Genomic DNA, 19,828 nt, shown 5'->3' with positions numbered 1-19,828 from the left:
TCTGACTGTTTGAGGCTGTGGACAGGTGTCTTTTATACAGATGATGAGTTCAAACAAGTGCCATTCATACAGGTAACGAGTGGGGGACAGAAAAGCTTCTTACAGAAGACGTTACAGGTCTGTGAGAGCCAGAGATTTTCCTTGTTTGAGGTGACCAAATACTTATTTTCCACCCTAATTTACGAATAAATTCTTTACAAATCCTACCATGTGAATTCATGGATTTTTTTTTCACATTCTGTCTCTCACAGTTGAAGTGTACCTCTGGTGCAAATTACTGACCTCTGTCATCATTTTAAGTGGGGGAACTTGTACAATCGGTGGCTGACTAAATACTTTTTTGCCCCACTGTAAAACCAAATCAAGGAAAACAAAATATTTTTTTAAAAATCTCGAGAACACAATAGAAGAATATTTAGAAAATTTTGACACGTCTCTGGAGCTGCATCAGATATAGGGTTTTTTGGCTTTAGATTTGACTTTACTATCATCAGTATAATCAAATCAAACCCATCTATACTGCTATACATGATCTGTCCATTCTCATAGACATGCTCTGTGTCCATTTTTTAACCCATGTTTCGAAAATGCAACTATATATCAATAAATGTCCGCTCTTAAAATTTACTTATTAGATTTTTTTTTGTCTCGTCTCGTTAATTACTCCCAACTGTGTCCCCCACCTGTGTGTAATCTACCTGTGTTTCTCTAAGTGTATTTAAGTCGTGTCTTCTGTCATTGTAGTCGCTTGTCCGTCTGCGTATCCACCATGTCTCACTCGTGTGTTTTCCCTGCTGTCAACCATCGTCTGCCTCAGCTTGCTCTCATTCTTGTTCAGGTTCGTGTCCAGTAGTTAGTTTGTTCCCAGTATAGTTTAGTCCTTCCTCCATTTGCCATTTGTCCATTTTTATTTTGTGTTTAATAAACCACCTTCACACCTTTACAAGTGCCTCCATTTGTATCCTCCTTTATCAATCAATCAATAAATCAATCAATCAATCTATCAATCAAAGCTTTATTCGCCACATGCAGGTTGCCCTGCAGTGAAATGGGACCCCCCCCCGACCTTACACACACAACACAGACATTACATGGGGATACAAGTCGGAGATCGGTAGCGTTACAGAAAAAACACTGAAATATACACTACAGTGGGTAAGTACAAGAGGAAATTAGTTCCACACGGCTCATTTCCCTCGCCGTGACAGTCACAGGTTAAGTGAAACTAAACACAGTGACAAAGAAGACAAGACTCCTTCAAAATAAACGAGGAAACATGGAGACATAGACATGACAACACAAGTTTGACAGACTAGACTAGACAAGAAACCAAACACAAAAACCAAGGAGACAGATGATAAATGATGGCTAACCTAAAGCTCAGCTTAACCCTAAATACGAATAAAACATGAACTAATAATCACAAACCTAACATAAGAAACTCAATAATACAGAAATAAATTCAAAATGCTGGCACTGCATGTCAGAGACCCAGCCAATGACAATTGTGAATATAAATTACATAACAGTGAACTTTAAATTGAACTTAGAGCCAAGTTTTAGAATGATATATTTCCTGAATATTTTTTTAAATATTTGTAGTGAAACAATAAATCATAGAATATCTTATTGTTAAAATCAATCAATTAGATGTGTATCTAAATTTAAATTAGAAAAGATATTCAAATTGGGTAATGGTTCACAAGAGGAAAACAGATATGATCATATTGCTATATCCATAGTTCATAGAACATATAGACTTAATTAAAGGCTACTAGGTAAGGGCGTGATCTTTTGAAAAGTTATACCAAAACTAGTGGGTCTGATAAGCTATAAAAATGAGTGAGAACACAAGCTTGCTATATAGAAACACCTGACATCAAGCAGGGATGGAGAAAGCGGTGGCTTTCATTGGTCTGGTATTGGCTGTATGTTTGTTTCACCTGAACTCAGCTGCTGCCTTGGGTGTTTCTCTAAATGATTTGTATCAGAGGACTCCACTTACAGGGGCTCTAGCTGGTACTGTGGCTTCATCTGTGAATTGTAAGCCGCAGGGTAGCACTCGTCTACCTGTATTCTCAATGGATGGAGACTTCACTATTGGTGGTATTTTTTCTATTCACAACTATGTGCACACAGTTAACAATAACTACACCACCATGCCTGAGCCAGTAAGATGCAGTGGGAGGTCAGTAAGAGAGAGAAATTGGTGCTAAAAGGATGTTGCATTGCTTTTGTACTGGGCTGAAAATTCTTTGTTTTTATTTTAGTATATGTAAAAATACTGAGTAATCCATAGACATTCTGCTTATTGTTTTAAAAACTGAAATTATATAGTGTGTTAAGCAATTGCTTTATAAATGTGTTACTTAATATTTTTATATAAAAAATTATTTGACTTCCTGTTTGTATTTTACATTAGTTTCTCATAATAAATGGCTCAGGGTTACCCTGTCATGCCTTTAATCAAAAGATATATTACAGTGATCATCTGACCATAGTCCAAAAAAGCCTGTTTGTTAGGGTGATTTCTTGAAATTTAAACTGACCTAAGTTTTTGTAGGCTAAATTCTAACAGTAACATAATTGTGTGTCTCTAGCATGGAATCTCGAGAGCTGCGATTCTCACGTGCAATGATCTTTGCCATTGAACAGATTAACAACAGCACAGACCTGCTACCTGGAATCAAACTCGGGTATCAGATCTATGATTCATGTGCATCTGTGCTTGTGGCGGTGCATGTGGCATTTCAGTTTTTGAATAGCTTGGACCCTGTGTTTTACATTGGCAATAACTGCTCCCAATCTGGTATGGTGATGGCTGTTGTTGGTGAGTCTGGGTCTACACCATCCATCAGCTTGTCACGAGTCATCAGTTCCTTTAACGTTCCCCAGGTAAATATTTGAATTTCTGGAAACTTTAGATTGGAAATATGGATGTTAATTATTTTTGATTGTGCTGTCATTGAAAGAGTTTTGTTTCCTCTTTTGCTTTAGGTGAGCCACTTTGCCACATGTGCATGCTTGTCTGACAAGCAGCAGTACCCGAATTTTTTCAGAACAATTCCCAGTGATAAGTTCCAAGCTGGTGCACTAGCCAAGATGGTAAAACACTTTGGCTGGACTTGGATAGGTGCTGTTCGATCAGATTCGGATTATGGAAATAATGGCATGGCATCTTTTCTAGAAGCAGCACAAAAAGAGGGGATCTGTGTGGAATACTCTGTATCTTTCTATCGGACTCACCCACATAGCAGGATCCAGAGAGTAGCAGATGTTATTCGCAGGTTTCCACATTACAAATATTAACTGTGTGGAGATTAGTTTACATTCTTATAAATAAATGTTTTGTGGTGACATATTCCACAGTAAGTTATTGAGATTGATACTTTGCATTTTACACAGTTAAAAACAAAAAAGCTTCTAATGTGTTATGTTGTCTCTCAAGGTCTACAGCTATGGTTATTGTGGCATTTGCAGCTATAGGGGATATGGCAATCCTGTTGGAGGAGCTTTCACGTAAGCCTTCCCCACCGCGCCAGTGGATAGGCAGTGAGGCATGGGTAACCAGCCCAGAATTAATGAGGTACAGTTTCTGTGCTGGGGCCATTGGATTTGGGATTCCAAAGTCTTTAATCCCAGGTCTCAGAGATTTCCTGCTAAATCTGTCTCCCTCTCAAGTAGCAGCATCTGCATTGCTTACGGAGTTCTGGGAGGATGCATTCAACTGCACACTGAAAAAAAGTAATAAAGTGTTCTTAGTTTTAAAATTACTCTGACAAACTCATGGTGTTATAAAGTCTGCTGCTGCTTCATGAGCAAATCCATTTCCACAAAATAATGAAATATGAATTTGAAAAAGGATGCATCAGTGAAAATAATCTCACTTGATATAAAGACTTTTAGGTCAAGTTCAAGTATTTTAGTTCCAATGTTTTTTTTAACCCTTTGTCAAATCAGATTTTGAATGTTAAGATAATTGGTTAAATGTATCAGAGAGAAGGCATCTAATATTTTTCATTCAATGGTGAAATCATCTGCCCTGTCTTTCTGTATCTGTAGGTGCTGCTGCTACAAAGAATAACGTGTGTGATGGAAAAGAAGACATACTGAATCTCCAAAGCCCATATACTGACACATCTCAGCTTAGAATTACTAACATGGTGTACAAGGCCGTGTATGCAATAGCACATGCCATTCATAATGCAGTGTGTCAGAGAAAAAACATCACATCTCAGTGTGACAAACTGACCAGGTTAGAGTCCAAACAGGTCAGTCAAAGATCAGTTCCGGTGACTTCATTACCCATAGTAAAATGCTAGAGTATTGTTTTCTTTTTTCCCTCTCCCCTCTCATCCTGTCTTAACTGATCCTTTCAGGTTTTAAATCAGCTGAAAACAGTGAATTTTTCTCAAAACGGGTATGACATGTCATTTAATGATAATGGGGATCCTGTAGCAATTTATGAGCTGGTTAACTGGCAAAAAAGTAAAAGTGGAGATGTTAAAATGGTATCTGTAGGGCTGTACGATGCATCACTGCCAGTGGGCCAAGAGTTCCGGATCAATAGAAACATAACCTGGATGGAGGGTACCGCAAAAGTAATGACAATCTGAATGAAACTTTAAAGAATGGAATTATTACAGCTCTGTAATAATTACATCTATTCTGCTGTTTTTATGTCTTTTACAGGTGCCGGTGTCAGTGTGCAGTGCCAGTTGTCCTCCAGGAACTCGTAAAATGCTGCAGAAAGGAAAACCCATCTGCTGCTATGATTGTATACCATGTCCTGAGGGCGAGATTAGTAATACTACAGGTAGAAAAGAATTATTTCCATATTTCCTAAAATGCCTTTATGGCAAATGTCTGTAACACTGAATATTTTACAAGAAGCCCTCTCTGATTTTCTTTATTCTTTCCATTTAGATTCTTCTGATTGTTTACCATGTCACAAAGAATTCTGGCCTAATGCAAAGAGAGACACTTGTATCCCTAAGCCTGTAGAATTTCTTTCATTTCAAGACATCCTAGGGATTATCCTGGCTACATTTTCAGTTCTTGGTGCTTGTCTGGCCATCATAACTGGGGCTGTATTCTTTTATCACAGGACATCTCCAATTGTCAGGGCCAACAACTCTGAGCTGAGCTTCCTGCTGCTCATCTCACTGACTCTGTGTTTCTTATGTTCATTAACTTTCATTGGAGCACCATCTGATTGGTCCTGCATGCTGCGTCACACTGCATTTGGGATCACCTTTGTACTCTGTATCTCCTGCGTACTTGGGAAAACTATAGTGGTTTTAATGGCTTTTAAAGCAACACTTCCAGGTAGTAATGTGATGAAATGGTTTGGTCCTCCACAGCAAAGAATGACTGTTGTGTCTTTCACCTTTATTCAAGTTTTAATATGTACTGTATGGTTGGTACTTAGCCCTCCATTCCCAATTAAAAATCTAACCACATACAAGGAGAAAATAATACTGGAATGCGATTTAGGCTCCCCTGTAGGCTTCTGGGCTGTTCTCGGGTACATAGGCCTACTTGCCTCCTTTTGTTTTGTTTTAGCTGTGTTAGCCCGCAAATTACCTGATAATTTCAATGAAGCCAAATTCATCACTTTCAGCATGCTGATATTCTGTGCAGTGTGGATCACCTTTATCCCAGCATATGTCAGCTCTCCTGGGAAATTCACTGTAGTTGTGGAGATTTTTGCCATTCTGTCCTCCAGCTTTGGACTAATAATGTGTATATTTGCTCCAAAGTGTTTTATCATTTTGTTTAAGCCCGAGAAGAACACCAAGAAAAATTTGATGAACAAAAACCAATCATAGTATATCCTTGTTTCAAAAATGGTTACTATTGCAAGCAGACATTTTACAGTTTACATAATAGTATATAATAAAATTCTTTAGTTTTAGTTGTTATTTAAATTAAATAATTATAATTCTTTCTGTGAATAATTTCTTAATATACATATAATGTTATTCAATTATACATTATTTATACCTGTATTTCTTAATGTAAGAATAATTATTCCAAAGTTAAGAATCTAAATAAATTCATGATCCCATGTAAACATGATTTTGTCCAGAGTTTTTTCTCAGTGGTTAGATACCATTGCTTATAATATTTCCATTTGTATCAAAAGCTAAGGGAAAAATTACCAGCATAAATGTAATGTGAAATGAGTAAAGTTTGCCATGGTATATGTTTATGCTTGGAATTTAATTATAATGAATTCATTGGTTTCCACTGGGAAACCCTGTGTTTGCATGTGGATGCTACTTTGAAATTTACCACACATCTAAATGTTGCACAAGCAAGTGCACGGCTGTAGCTTCCCAAAGCAAAGCAGTACCTACCACAAATTCACCTACCAGAAAATTGCATAGCAACATTTACAAAACAAAAGACTGCCATGGCATTAAACCAATCTCTAAATCAGTGTTCACTCAAGCACAGCATATAGTTAGGGTATTAACCAGGGTTGAAAGTATAGTGAGTTCCAGAGGCAGAGGTATAGCTCTGTTTGTTTAAGTGCTGGAGTACATTGGTCATGCACAAGCCCAAAATGCATGTATATGTTGAAGTTATTTGTTTCTAAGGCTACTTAACCACGGTGGTAGGTGTACATATGTCATTTAAACATAAATGAGGAAAAGTGATCGAAAGTTAGACTGCGTTTGAATTTGTCACTGTGGTAAGGTCGAAGTACAGTTCATTCCTCTGCTGTATAGATACAGAAAAGGGTTGGTTTATTTCAAAGTATTTCATATAAACATGAAATCTTTGTTACTGTTTATCTGTGCTGTGTGTCAAACAACAGAAACATTATGTAGTACCATTATATAGCAAATACTGACCCATCACTGTTTGTTTGCTTTTGTTTGTTTGTTTCATTGTTTTTGGTTTGTTTCTTTGTTTGCATTCAATGAAATATGACAAGAATTTAATTGAAATGTGAACAAAAAAAGGGACATTTTTAACAAAAACAGGGAAATTGTTTTATGTCAAATAATACTTGTTTTAGATTTCTTAATTATTTTATAATTAAGAAATTATTTATTAGTATAAATTATTATACTAATAATTTAGTATTGTAAAACTAAGACACTTCCATTTTTTCTTTGCAAAATAAAAGCCACCCAGAGCTCTGCTTGTCCACCACTACTACGTCCGGTTGGTTAGCCATGGCCAGTTTGTTAAAGAATAGAATAGAATAGAATAGAATAGAATAGTCCTTGTCCAACGGGGGAAGTTTGGTTGTAACATCACAAAAAACCACATATAGAAACAGAATAGGACACAGAACATAGAACGAAAACACACAAAATAAACATATTTACATCATGGACAATAGTTACCAAAACAGTACTGTACAGTTATTAAAATTAAAGTACAGATAAGTGGTAAACCCAGGTTGTAGTGTGCAAACAGAGTAGGATACTGAAAGATGTTTAAATAGTTAAGAATAATTAGAAAAGTACAGATTGTGTATTGTACCTGTGCGTTAAAAAGTAGACATGTCACTTCCAATAAGTTAGTATATATAAACTGAGAAAAGTAATTTGCAAGTTCTAACAGTTGTAGTTGTTCGATTGATTAGTGCAAAGTACAGCGCTGATGTAAACATTTATGTTTGTTGGGAGCAGTTTTGATTGTACAGTCTGACAGCTGCAGGGTGGAAGGACCTGCGGAAATGCTCCTTCATGCATTAACCCTTTAAAGCCGGTGGGAGCGGCACGCTCTGTTTTGCGGAACTATTTTTAAATCCTGGTAGAACCGGAACCACATAAGCTAGTGCAATAATTTTTTTTGCATATGAAACCAGATGAGTTGTACTTACATCTTATGCCATCAGCTTGTCCTAGTTCATGGTTTCCTTCCACATAAAGCTTTGCAAAAATTGCATAAAAAGCGCTTGCAGGAACAAAAACATAATATTCCAGAAACACGCTTTGCCGATCCGATCAGCTGTTCGGAACACTTCCTATATTGAAATAGACGTCAGTGCGAACTATCGCATGTCCGCCATTACCTCCCTGAAACCGGAAGTGACATCATTTTTGTGGAAAATGTAGTTTTTTACTTGTAGGCCTTATAAGCCTTTACCGGTGTTTTTAAAAGTCATGTTTGACTTTATGCTTTTCTGAATAGTTTCTGGGATGCTTAGAACTCAAATTGCACTGCTTTAAATAGTTTATTTTTATGCCCATGCTGTTTTCTCTGCAAATTTACATTATAGGATTGTTTTTTGTTTTTTCTGCAGTATATAAAAATTGGTGTATCTCAAAAATAAAACTATAAAGACACTCAAAATAAATTTCCTGTTGTTGTAAACTGTTTTTGCAACTTTTTTGTATTTAAAGTTTTGAGGGATAAACCTCTTAAATTTCTCTAAGTAGAAATATATGTAAAAAAAAACAAAAACGATTTTCAAATTTTTTGTAGTTTATTGCACTTTTTTGCAATTTATGTAGTTACTATGGACTTAATGGATACATATTATTAAAATTTGGGCTATAATGGTTGTATAGCAACTTGAAATGCTCCCAAAAATGGCTCCACAGCATGTAAAAATATAAAGTAAGCTCTGGCAGACTTGGTTCTATGGTAGGTCTGAAAGGGTTAATGTCTGTATCTTGAAATCCCACAAGATCTTATGGGCGTGTCTCATTTGAATGCAGCACTACAGACAATACCTACCGTCACCATTACCATTACGTCACGGCAGCAGTGATCAATGAGTTATAAGTTGAACAGCTATAAGGAGCAGTACCCTCCATGGAGAAGGAGATTAGAGTCTAAGATCAAGGTAGCATGGAGAGAGGTTAGCCAGCTATTGGAGCTGCAGAAAGGTGCGACAAAGAAGGTGCCTAAGAAGTACAGACGGAGACAGATCAATATTGGAAGGGCATAGAAAAGGATGCAACCCATAAGAGCAATGCTCTGTGGCTAGTGGATCTGAGAGCAGACCACAGCAACCTCCCTGTACAGGGTCCTGTAATCATCACAGTGACAGACATCCAAGAAAGGCTCTCTAGTTTGAAGAGTTGGACAGCACCAGGCCCCAACATGGTTCATGTCTACTGGCTGAAGAGACTGACTGCTCTCCATCAGTGCCTGGCAGCACAAATGAGCTACTAGTTGACAAGAGACACGCGGAATGGCTAACCGAAGGACGGACCGTCCTGATCCTCCAGAACCCCCAGGGGGAGGAGATAGAAGCCACTGGCATCAAGACCAAGAAGCTGCTTATCATGCATGGAGGGTTTCACCCTAAGTCCAGCACCCTGAAGCTGCATGCTAAGTGGAAAGGAGGCCGGGGACTAGTGAGTGGCAGCATCACAGTCCAGGATGAGGCAACGAACTTTCACAAATACATCAGCAAGATGGCCCCAACTGACCGCGTGCTCAGTGAATACCTCAGGCAGCAGAAACCCAAGAAAGGTTCCTGCATGGTATGTACCACCGGCAGATAGAGGAGGTGGCCAACATCCAGAAATCCTACCAGTGGCTGGACAAAGCTGGACTGAAAAACAGCACAGAAGCACTAATCGTGGCAGCACAGAAACAAGCTCTGAGCACAAGCTCCATAGAGGCTGGGGTCTATCACACCAGGCAAGACCCCAGGTGCAGGCTGTGTAAAGATGCCCCGAGACAATCCAGCACACAATAGCAGGGTGCAAGATGCTAGCAGGCAGGGCATACATGAAACGCAATAACCAAATGGCTGGCATAGTATACAGAAACATCTGTGCCGAATATGGCCTGGAAGTCCCAAGGTCAAACTGGGAGACACCCCTAGGGTGGTGGAAAATGACAATGCTAAGGGTCCTGTAAGAAGTCCTGTGGGACTTCCAGATACAGATGAACAAAATGGTGGTGACTAATCAACTGGACGTAGAGGTGGTATACAAACAGAAGAAAACGGTCGTAGTGATAGATGTACCAGTTCTGAATGATAGCAACATCAGGAAGAAGCAGCACGAGAAGCTTGAGAAGACAGAAGTCCTAAACACAAACTTAGTAACGGAGCATATGTTGTACAGTGTAGCAAGGAATGCTCAGCCCTCTACATTAAATGCATGGCACAACATAGAAGAGCCACGTCAACAGGACAAGACTGGGGTGTCATCTGCATCTTAAGGACAAAGGTCACTCTTTCGAGGATGCCAATCTTCACATTTTGGACAGAGAAGACAGATGGTTTGAAAGAGGAGTGAAAGAAGCCATCTATGTCTACTGTAAACGACTATCTTTGAACAGAGGCAATGGTTTACGGCACGCACTGTTTGCCATCTTTAATCCATTTTCGAGATTCCCTCCCAGACGCCTTAACGTCCTTTGGACATCAGGAAATCACATGCTAGGGTGGGGCTAGGTTTCACAGTGGGTTCACCCGAAACCTTGGCTGATTGTGACCCACACCCATTTTCACACCTTGGCTCGTGTGATTATGTAGAGGATCAACATGGGGTTCATGTCCCTCTTTGGGGACACTCCCATAGGGCACGTCCCCTATGGGACGTGCCCTTCTTAGACCTGAAGAAGCTTCTTGGATGAGAGGTGAAATGTCTTAAAGCAACTTAAAGAAGTCCAGACGCTTTTCTTTCCAAGCTCCTAGACTACAATGACCTGGATGACAGAGAACCTTCACAGACATACTAACATATTTGGGGGTTTGATGGGGGACATGGTTTTGTTCACTTTACTATAACCAGAACTGAGACTGTAGCCAGGATCACATTAAATTAATATTAAATGTATATTGTATCATCGAGAATTTAAAACATGTTTTTTTTTGCATATTACAAACAAAGAAATGGGTGGGGGATCATGTTTTGCTTGACCAGTGTTTGCCAGCAAACATTTACTCTTAAAATTTGTCTGTTTTTAATTCTAATTCCAGAGAAATTAATTTTAAACTTTTTTTTATAGCATTATAACAAATTCTCTGTATTGTATTTTTAAAATAACTGAAGTGAAGCAATGAATCGAAATTTATTATTGTTACAAACAACTATTTAGAACCCAGAAAATCATATTTAAATAGAGAAATAGTTTACTGGAGGAGAACCAGTATGAGATAAGATATGACCAGTGTTGGGACTAACGCGTTATTAAGTAACGCGTTACAGTAACTACGTTATTATTGTGGTAACGAGCACGGTAACTAGTTATTATGCCAAAACCAGGAAAGCGTTACTCGTTACTGGGATTTAGATAGGCTCGTTATTCGTTACTTCGTGTGGTGGCTATCGCGGAGCTTCCACATATTCAATAACATTAGCAAGTGGTGGAAGCCAGCAGGTGGATGAAGGAAAAGGGAGGCAAGAGGAGAGACCCGAAGCGACCGCTGGTCCGAGAGTGTCAGATGAACTGAACTTCAGGTAAGAAGTTATAACCTGCAGTCCATCTGGGTCAGATATGAACCAAGTTTAGGTGGAGTTTATTTTCGTTATGCTGACTTTTTCGTACTGCGTGCTAGCTAGCATGACAGAGTTTCTATACAGCTGGGTGGGTGCTATGTTACTGATGTTGAACTTTATTTTGTTCATAAGGTTAATTATTAGAGTTGCCAACCGTCCCGTAAAAAACAGAATCGTCTCGTATTCAGAGAAAATATTATGCGTTTCGTATTGAGGTGAAAAGGAACACAGTTTGTCCCGGACTTCAGCTACAATGAAAAAGACACAAAGCTGGAGTTATTCTGTGTCTTTGCCGCACAGCTGCCTCTTCTTCTCTCATTCTCTCCCCTCCCTCTCCTGTTTCTACTTTAATCATGAAACTGATCAATGATCAGCTGATCGGCTTTTCTCTCTTGTTTGTTTATTGCCCACTTTGCGCCAGAAAGAGGAAACCAGCGGATGTCGCGGTAAACAACAGCAGCACGTTTAAGCTTGATCAGCTGTTGTTAGAATCTATTTAATATTAATTTCTAGTATCAGCTGATGTTTGCTGGAGCCACAGCTGTAAACCTGCTGGTCATGATATCGGTTTGAATATGTGGTGAGTGGGAAACATGAAGATGAAACCAGGAGATGTACTTACTGGATCATCAGAGCTGAACAGGTGATGGAGAAACAGGTTTACCTTTTAGGTGACATGAATGAGTTGAAGGGAAGTTATGAACTGTTTCTGAGAGACAAATAACACCAGGATCCTTTTCTAAGTAGCTGACAGCTGGTAACTGTGCAGGGGCGGGTCTAGCAAAGTGTTGCCAGGGGTCCATGTAGGGAATTAAAAGGGAAAGGGGGGCACAAGGAAATACTTTCTTATTCTCATTTAAAATGTCTCACTTTTAAAAAAATAATTATCCGAGTCTTACAACAAACAATTGATAGATTGATACATATATACCATCAGAACAGTGTACATCACTGTCACAGCAGTGTTTATTTTCATTCAAAGGCTTTATGATTTTTCCTATAATGGTCTAGTCAAAATGCCCGGGACGATTTTTTTTGTCCCAGTCCAGCTCTGTATGCAGCTCATCTGCAGTCTGGTGTTACCTACATCTTCCTATTCAGAAGGCAGAATTTCCGAGTTCTGAGTACAATCGAAAGCACGACGACTGCAGTGTTGGATGTAAAAAGCAGGCTAGGATAGAATCAGGTGTGGGATTTCTCTCGTGGAAATGTGCACATTATTTTTTCCTTTCTATTGGTAGGTGGCACAGTGCACTTGTGGCAAGTAAGCAAGCTAGAAGACTGGCAATCTTACTGGGTATCCAGTTACGGAAGCAACACATTAACAAGAGAATTCTGAGTAAAACCAAAGCTACTTTCCCTAGTAACTAGTTACTCTGAAAGTAACGAGTAACTTGAAGTAACTGAGTTACTTTTGATAGAAGTAACTAGTAATGTAACTAAGTTACTAATTTAAAGTAACTTACCCAACACTGGATATGACCAGTAGAAATTATTTATGCATAGATCATAGAACATAAAGATTTAATCAAAGGCATCTCAGTAATGGGCATGTCCTCTTTAGGGGTAGAACAAAAGACTTTTGTCTTAAGACCTATAAAAACCAGTGTAAACACACTTACACCCATATACAGACACCTGACATCAAGCAGGGATGGAGATAGCAGCTCATTTTGTTAGTTTGATTATGACTTTTTGTTTGTTTCACCTGACCACAGCTCTTGCCTTGGGTGTGTCCTTAGATCCTTTCAATCAAAAGATTACACTTATAGATGATCAGGTTGATACTGCGGATTCACCTGTAAAATGCAAGCTGCAGAATAGCACTCGTCCACCTGCATTCTCAATGGATGGAGACTACATTATTGGTGGTATTTTTTCCATTCACTCCTACATTCACACAGTTGACAGTAACTACACCACCATGCCTGAGCCAGTAAGATGCAAAGGGAGGTCAGTAAGAGAGAGAAGTATGTTGTTTCTGTGTGAGGAAAAAAATATTCTAACGTTATGCTCAAGATCCATTAGTGCCTATTTTCTACTGATTTTCCATAACTGTGCGCTGAAAATAATTTCTAATGTAACCTTTGATTAAAAAAATTACAATGAATAAATGTTAAATAGCTGCAAACTGCAAATCTTCCTAGACTGTATATTCTGTTCTGTTCTGTTGTAATTTAACCTGATTCAAATTATAACAGTGACATAATTATCTGTCTCCAGCATTAATACACGTGAGCTGCGCTTTTCACGTGCAATGGTCTTTGCCATCGAACAGATTAACAACAACACAGAGCTGTTGCCTGGAATCAAACTGGGGTATCAGATCTATGATTCATGTGCATCAGTGCTTGTGACGGTGCATGTGGCATTTCAATTTTTAAATAGCTTGGACCCTGTGTTTTACATTGGCAATAACTGCTCCCAATCTGGTATGGTGATGGCTGTTGTTGGTGAGTCTGGGTCTACACCATCCATCAGCTTGTCACGAGTCATCAGTTCTTTTAACGTTCCTCAAGTAAATATTTGAATTTCTGGATAAAGTTTGACTTTAAAATATGCCTGTGCATGACTTTAACACTGCAGTACATTTTTACCCTGCTATATTAATTAATCAATTTATTCGATTTTTGTTTTGTTTTATCACTTTAGGTGAGCTACTTTGCCACATGTGCATGCTTGTCTGACAAGCAGCAGTACCCGAATTTTTTCAGAACAATCCCCAGTGACCAGTTTCAAGCTGGTGCACTAGCAAAGCTGGTAAAACAGTTTGGCTGGACTTGGATAGGTGCTGTCCGGTCAGATTCAGATTATGGAAATAATGGCATGGCATCTTTTCTACAAGCAGCACAGAAAGAGGGGATCTGTGTGGAATACTCCGTATCCTTCTATCGGTCCCACCCACAGAGCAGGATCCAGAGAGTAGCAGATGTTATCCGCAGGTTTCTACATGACAGAAATGACTTGTGTGGCAATTAATTTATTCTCCTAAAGATAAATATTTTATGCTGTCAAATACCACAATAATATGTTGTATAAAGTTTTTTGACTAGTCAGGTATAGTAGAAAAGTGCTATATATGAACCCATCAATTTACCATTTATCAATAACTTACTTAAATAAATATAGTTGAAAATCTTTCTAATATATTATGTTGTCTCTCAAGGTCCACAGCTATGGTTATTGTGGCATTTGCAGCTTTAGGAGACATGAGGATCCTGTTGAAGGAACTATCACGTGAGCCTTTTCCACGTCGCCAGTGGATAGGCAGTGAGTCATGGGTAACCAGTCCAGAATTAACAAAATTCAGTTTCTGTGCTGGGGCCATTGGATTTGGGATTCAGAAATCTGTAATCCCAGGTCTCAGAGAGTTTCTATTCAATCTCTCACCCTCTCAAGTTGCTGCCTCTGCAGTGCTTACTGAGTTCTGGGAGGATGAATTCAACTGCAAAATGAAAAAAAGTAACTTTAATTCAACAAATTTGGTTACTCATAGAATTTCACCATTGGAACTGTTCTGATTTACTGTCAGTGATAAATGCTAACTTGATTGGTTAAATGCATCAAATAAGAGAGGTCTGAAATTTGTTTTGACTTTTAATAGTATAAACATCTGTTCATGTTTTAGGTGCTGTTGGAGACATGAATATGTGTAATGGAACTGAAGATATACAGAATCTCCAAAGCCAATACACTGACACATCTCAGCTCAGAATTACTAACATGGTGTACAAGGCTGTGTATGCAATAGCACATGCCATCCATAATGCAGTGTGCCATGGAAAAAATGTCACAGCTCAGTGTAGAAAACTAACCAAGTTAGAGTCTAAACAGGTCAGTTGAAATGAACAAGTCCGTGTTAATGTTTTTTGTTATCTCTAATGTACATTGAATGAAATCAAATATGAATTAATTTTTGCTGTTGTTCTTTCTTTCTTTCCCCTCCCTTTTTGTGTTTTTACAATTTCACAGGTTTTGACTCAGATGAAGAAAGTAAATTTTTCCCAAAACAGATATGATGTGTCATTTAACGCTAATGGGGATCCTGTGGCTATTTATGAGTTGGTTAACTGGCGGAAAAGTGAGACTGGCATAACTGAGATAGTAACTGTAGGGTTGTATGATGCATCACTGCCAGCAGGCCAGGAGTTCCAGATTAACAGAAGCATAAACTGGATGGAGGGTAGCACAAAAGTAACGAGTAAAAGGACAAGAGTTTGGCAAATAAAACTTTGGTTAACATAATGATAGCAAAAATTTGCAGTTATTATGTAGCCTCTATGTCTTGACAGGTGCCAGTGTCAGTGTGCAGTGCCAGTTGTCCTCCAGGAACTCGTAAAGTGCTGCAGAAAGGAAAACCCATCTGCTGCTATGACTGTATACCGTGTCCTGAGGGAGAGATAAATAATATTACAGGTAAAATAAAATTTTTGCCCATGCATGTAAAATGTGATAGGGTGGATATCTACAATAATATGAATGATTAAAATATTACAATTCTTATAATTCTTGTTTTTAATTTATGTATTTATTTCAATCAGATTCGGCTGATTGTTTACCATGTCACAAGGAATTCTGGCCTAATAGAAAGAGAGACACTTGTATCCCTAAGCCTGTAGAATTTCTTTCATTTCAAGACATCCTAGGAATTATCTTGGCTACACTCTCAGTTCTGGGTGCCTGTCTGGCCATTATGACTGGAGCTGTATTCTTTCATCACAGGACATCTCCAATTGTCCGAGCCAACAACTCTGAGCTGAGCTTCCTGCTGCTCATCTCACTGACTCTGTGTTTCTTATGTTCATTAACTTTCATTGGAGCACCATCAGAGTGGTCCTGCATGCTGCGTCACACTGCGTTTGGGATCACCTTTGTACTCTGTATCTCCTGTGTACTTGGAAAAACTATAGTGGTCTTAATGGCTTTTAAAGCTACACTTCCAGGTAGCAATGTGATGAAATGGTTTGGTCCTCCACAACAAAGAATGACTGTTGTGTCTTTCACCTTTATTCAAGTTTTAATATGTACTGTATGGTTGGTACTTAGCCCTCCATTCCCAATTAAAAATCTAACCACATACAAGGAGAAAATAATCCTGGAATGTGCATTAGGCTCTGCTGTAGGCTTCTGGGCTGTTCTCGGTTACATAGGCCTACTTGCTGCCTTTTGTTTTGTTTTAGCTGTCTTAGCCCGCAAATTACCTGACAATTTTAATGAAGCCAAGCTTATCACCTTCAGCATGTTGATATTCTGTGCAGTGTGGATTACCTTTATCCCAGCATATGTCAGTTCTCCTGGGAAATTCACTGTAGTTGTGGAAATTTTTGCCATTCTGGCCTCCAGCTTTGGACTAATGCTGTGTATATTTGCTCCAAAGTGTTTCATCATAATTTTTAAGCCTGAGAAGAACACCAAGAAATATGTCATGACTAAGGATAGGATTTAGAGGTTTCGCACTTAAAATGGCAACAGTAGTTTCAAAATATACACCTTCAACACAATCAGCAAATCACTTGATTTTCAGTTTTAAGTGAAATCAAATATTTACGTTAAGATTTTCAAAATGTCAATTTTTGAAACATTTACTATTTTTCAATGCAATTGATTAAGGTCAATTTTTTTTCAAGGCACAAAAATAAAAGTCACATTTCATGATAACAGTATCTTGTTCTGAGTCCTTTTTTAAGTTGTTTGATATTGTTTGAACCATCCCTCTGCAGATGATCAGTTAGCTGTTTTGCAACTACTCTTTTAAGGATTTTTTTGATAAAACGGAGGTTAGCCCATAATTAGCTAAGACAGCTGGATCAAGTGAACATCATATCAAGCAAGCCCTGAGTAAATGTGATTATCCCATCTGTACATTTGTCAAATCTGGGAAGGCACCTAAAGAATGCTCCAGGCAATAAAGGAGAGAAGAAGGACAACTGCTACCTAAGTGAAAACCCCTAAGTGCCAGGAGATTTGCCATGATTTATACATCGGGGAAATCAGACATCCTCTGTTTAAGCGGATGGCACAACACTGAAGAGCTACTTTTAATGATGAGAATTTTCACATCCTGGATAGGGAGGAACGCTGTTGGAGCGAGGAGTCAAGGAGGCCATTTATGCAAAAAGGGAAAGAACATCTCTGAATTGAGGAGGAGGCCCAAGGTTACATTTTTCACCATCTTACAATGCTGTGATTGCAACCATTCCCCAACTCATTAGTGGGGAGTGGTCATTACCATTTGCATATTAATGATCAAGAAACTGATGTCACAGTCCTTAGCTTCGGTAACATCTGCCTCTCTGACATCAAGTTAAGGGAGTCCAGCTCTATCCCCACAACAGTACTGGCCTTTTGGATCAGTTTATTGAGTCTGTTGGCATCTGCGATTCCTCAACCTGCTGCCCCAGCATGCAACAGCATGGCACTGGCCACAACAAACTCATAAAACATCCTGAGCATTGCCAACACATGTTAAAAGACCTTAGCCACCTCAGAAAATAGAGACGACTCTGGCCCTCCTGTAGCATGTATTGGTAGTTTTTAACCCAGTCTAGTTTATTGTCAATCCCTTGTGATAACCCTGTGTTGCCGAAGAAAAAGGAAATTTGAATTTCATTACACATATTTCTCTTTTAGCACTGCTAAAGGTCAGTTACACGTTCAGTAGATACAGACTTAGGTGATGTAAAAGTATCTTTAGTACAATACTGAACCTGGTTATAAGTATTAGTTTATACAGTACAAGCCTACAACTATTCAGTTCAGTTCAGTTCATTTTTATTTCAAACATATACATTCACCAACATTTCATAAAATCTTTCCATGGAGTTGTTTGAAAAGGAGTAGGCAGAAGTATATACTTATTTAGCCCTACCCCCTCAGGTTTACAGCCTCATCATCTAAATTTGATCAACAAAAATGTATACAATGCCTTCAACTTAGAACATAACATCACAAAAAATATTTTCTCATGTTCAACTAAAACTATATTTAGATTTGCTAATTTGCTAATTTGCTAATTTAGGAATGCTGCACCCCTGCTCATTTATTCATAGTGCTACTTCTTATAGCAATGTCACATTCTATAATATTACACATCTGAAACACAAGCTGGTGCAAGAGCCTCTGTAACATTTTCATTCTATATACAGTGGGGCAAAAAAGTATTTAGTCAGCCACCGATTGTGCAAGTTCCCCCACTTAAAATGATGACAGAGGTCAGTAATTTGCACCAGAGGTACACTTCAACTGTGAGAGACAGAATGTGAAAAAAAAATCCATGAATTCACATGGTAGGATTTGTAAAGAATTTATTCGTAAATCAGGGTGGAAAATAAGTATTTGGTCACCTCAAACAAGGAAAATCTCTGGCTCTCACAGACCTGTAACGTCTTCTGTAAGAAGCTTTTCTGTCCCCCACTCGTTACCTGTATGAATGGCACCTGTTTGAACTCATCATCTGTATAAAAGACACCTGTCCACAGCCTCAAACAGTCAGACTCCAAACTCCGCCATGGCCAAGACCAAAGAGCGAAGGACACCAGGAAAAGTATTGTAGACCTGCACCAGACTGAGAAGAGTGAATCTACAATAGGCAAGCAGCTTGGTGTGAAAAAATCAACTGTGGGAGCAATCATCAGAAAATGGAAGACATACAAGACCACTGATAATCTCCCTCGATCTGGGGCTCCACGCAAGATCTCATCCCGTGGGGTCAAAATGATCATGAGAACGGTGAGCAAAGATCCCAGAACCACACGGGGGGACCTGGTGAATGACCTGCAGAGAGCTGGGACCAAAGTAACAAAGGTCACCATCAGTAACACACTACAACGGCAGGGAATCAAATCCCGCAGTGCCAGACGTGTTCCGCTGCTGAAGCCAGTGCATGTCCAGGCCCGTCTGAAGTTTGCCAGAGAGCACATGGATGATACAGCAGAGGATTGGGAGAATGTCATGTGGTCAGATGAAACCAAAGTAGAACTTTTTGGTATAAACTCAACTCATCGTGTTTGGAGGAAGAAGAATACTGAGTTGCATCCCAAGAACACCATACCTACTGTGAAGCATGGGGGTGGAAACATCATGCTATGGGGCTGTTTTTCTGCCAAGGGGACAGGACGACTGATCCGTGTTAAGGACAGAATGAATGGGGCCATGTATCGTGAGATTTTGAGCCAAAACCTCCTTCCATCAGTGAGAACTTTGAAGATGAAACGAGGCTGGGTCTTCCAACATGACAATGATCCAAAACACACCGCCTGGGCAACAAAGGAGTGGCTCCGTAAGAAGCATTTGAAAGTCCTAGAGTGGCCTAGCCAGTCTCCAGACCTCAACCCCATAGAAAATCTGTGGCGGGAGTTGAAAGTCCGTGTTGCTTGGCGACAGCCCCAAAACATCAT

General features: G+C 39.0%; 2 protein-coding genes across 2 annotated transcripts; both read left to right on the top strand.

Annotated features, from left to right (window-relative positions):
* Positions 1-1,739: 1,739 nt before the first annotated feature.
* LOC120719895 (extracellular calcium-sensing receptor-like) lies at positions 1,740-5,831 on the top strand. The gene is made up of 8 exons (XM_040009457.1): positions 1,740-2,188; positions 2,601-2,895; positions 2,998-3,287; positions 3,449-3,744; positions 4,063-4,271; positions 4,380-4,601; positions 4,693-4,816; positions 4,927-5,831. Exons 1-8 carry the CDS (start codon positions 1,890-1,892, stop codon positions 5,829-5,831), a joined length of 2,640 nt encoding a protein of 879 aa, XP_039865391.1. The 5' UTR covers positions 1,740-1,889.
* A 7,369-nt stretch (positions 5,832-13,200) lies between these two features.
* Positions 13,201-17,629, top strand: LOC120720068 (extracellular calcium-sensing receptor-like). Its single transcript, XM_040009691.1, has 8 exons — positions 13,201-13,385; positions 13,656-13,950; positions 14,085-14,374; positions 14,599-14,894; positions 15,061-15,266; positions 15,405-15,626; positions 15,725-15,848; positions 15,974-17,629. Exons 1-8 carry the CDS (start codon positions 13,279-13,281, stop codon positions 16,876-16,878), a joined length of 2,445 nt encoding a protein of 814 aa, XP_039865625.1. The 5' UTR covers positions 13,201-13,278; the 3' UTR covers positions 16,879-17,629.
* Positions 17,630-19,828: the final 2,199 nt, after the last annotated feature.

Source organism: Simochromis diagramma, unplaced genomic scaffold, assembly GCF_900408965.1.
Source record: "Simochromis diagramma unplaced genomic scaffold, fSimDia1.1 OVJJ01000344.1, whole genome shotgun sequence".
Classification (NCBI taxonomy): domain Eukaryota; kingdom Metazoa; phylum Chordata; class Actinopteri; order Cichliformes; family Cichlidae; genus Simochromis; species Simochromis diagramma.
The sequence above is the reverse complement of the archived record's forward strand: the minus strand, read 5'-3'. Positions and strand labels throughout refer to the sequence as shown.

Excerpts from the sequence above, each read along its gene's own strand:
- LOC120719895 (XM_040009457.1), top strand. The coding sequence starts at position 1,890 with ATGGAGAAAGCGGTGGCTTTCATTGGTCTGGTATTGGCTGTATGTTTG. Across the intron at positions 2,189-2,600 it reads CCAGTAAGATGCAGTGGGAG|CATGGAATCTCGAGAGCTGC; the intron begins GTCAGTAAGAGA and ends GTGTGTCTCTAG. Across the intron at positions 4,817-4,926 it reads CGAGATTAGTAATACTACAG|ATTCTTCTGATTGTTTACCA; the intron begins GTAGAAAAGAAT and ends CTTTCCATTTAG.
- LOC120720068 (XM_040009691.1), top strand. The coding sequence starts at position 13,279 with ATGGATGGAGACTACATTATTGGTGGTATTTTTTCCATTCACTCCTAC. Across the intron at positions 13,951-14,084 it reads GTTCTTTTAACGTTCCTCAA|GTGAGCTACTTTGCCACATG; the intron begins GTAAATATTTGA and ends TTATCACTTTAG. Across the intron at positions 14,375-14,598 it reads GTAGCAGATGTTATCCGCAG|GTCCACAGCTATGGTTATTG; the intron begins GTTTCTACATGA and ends TTGTCTCTCAAG.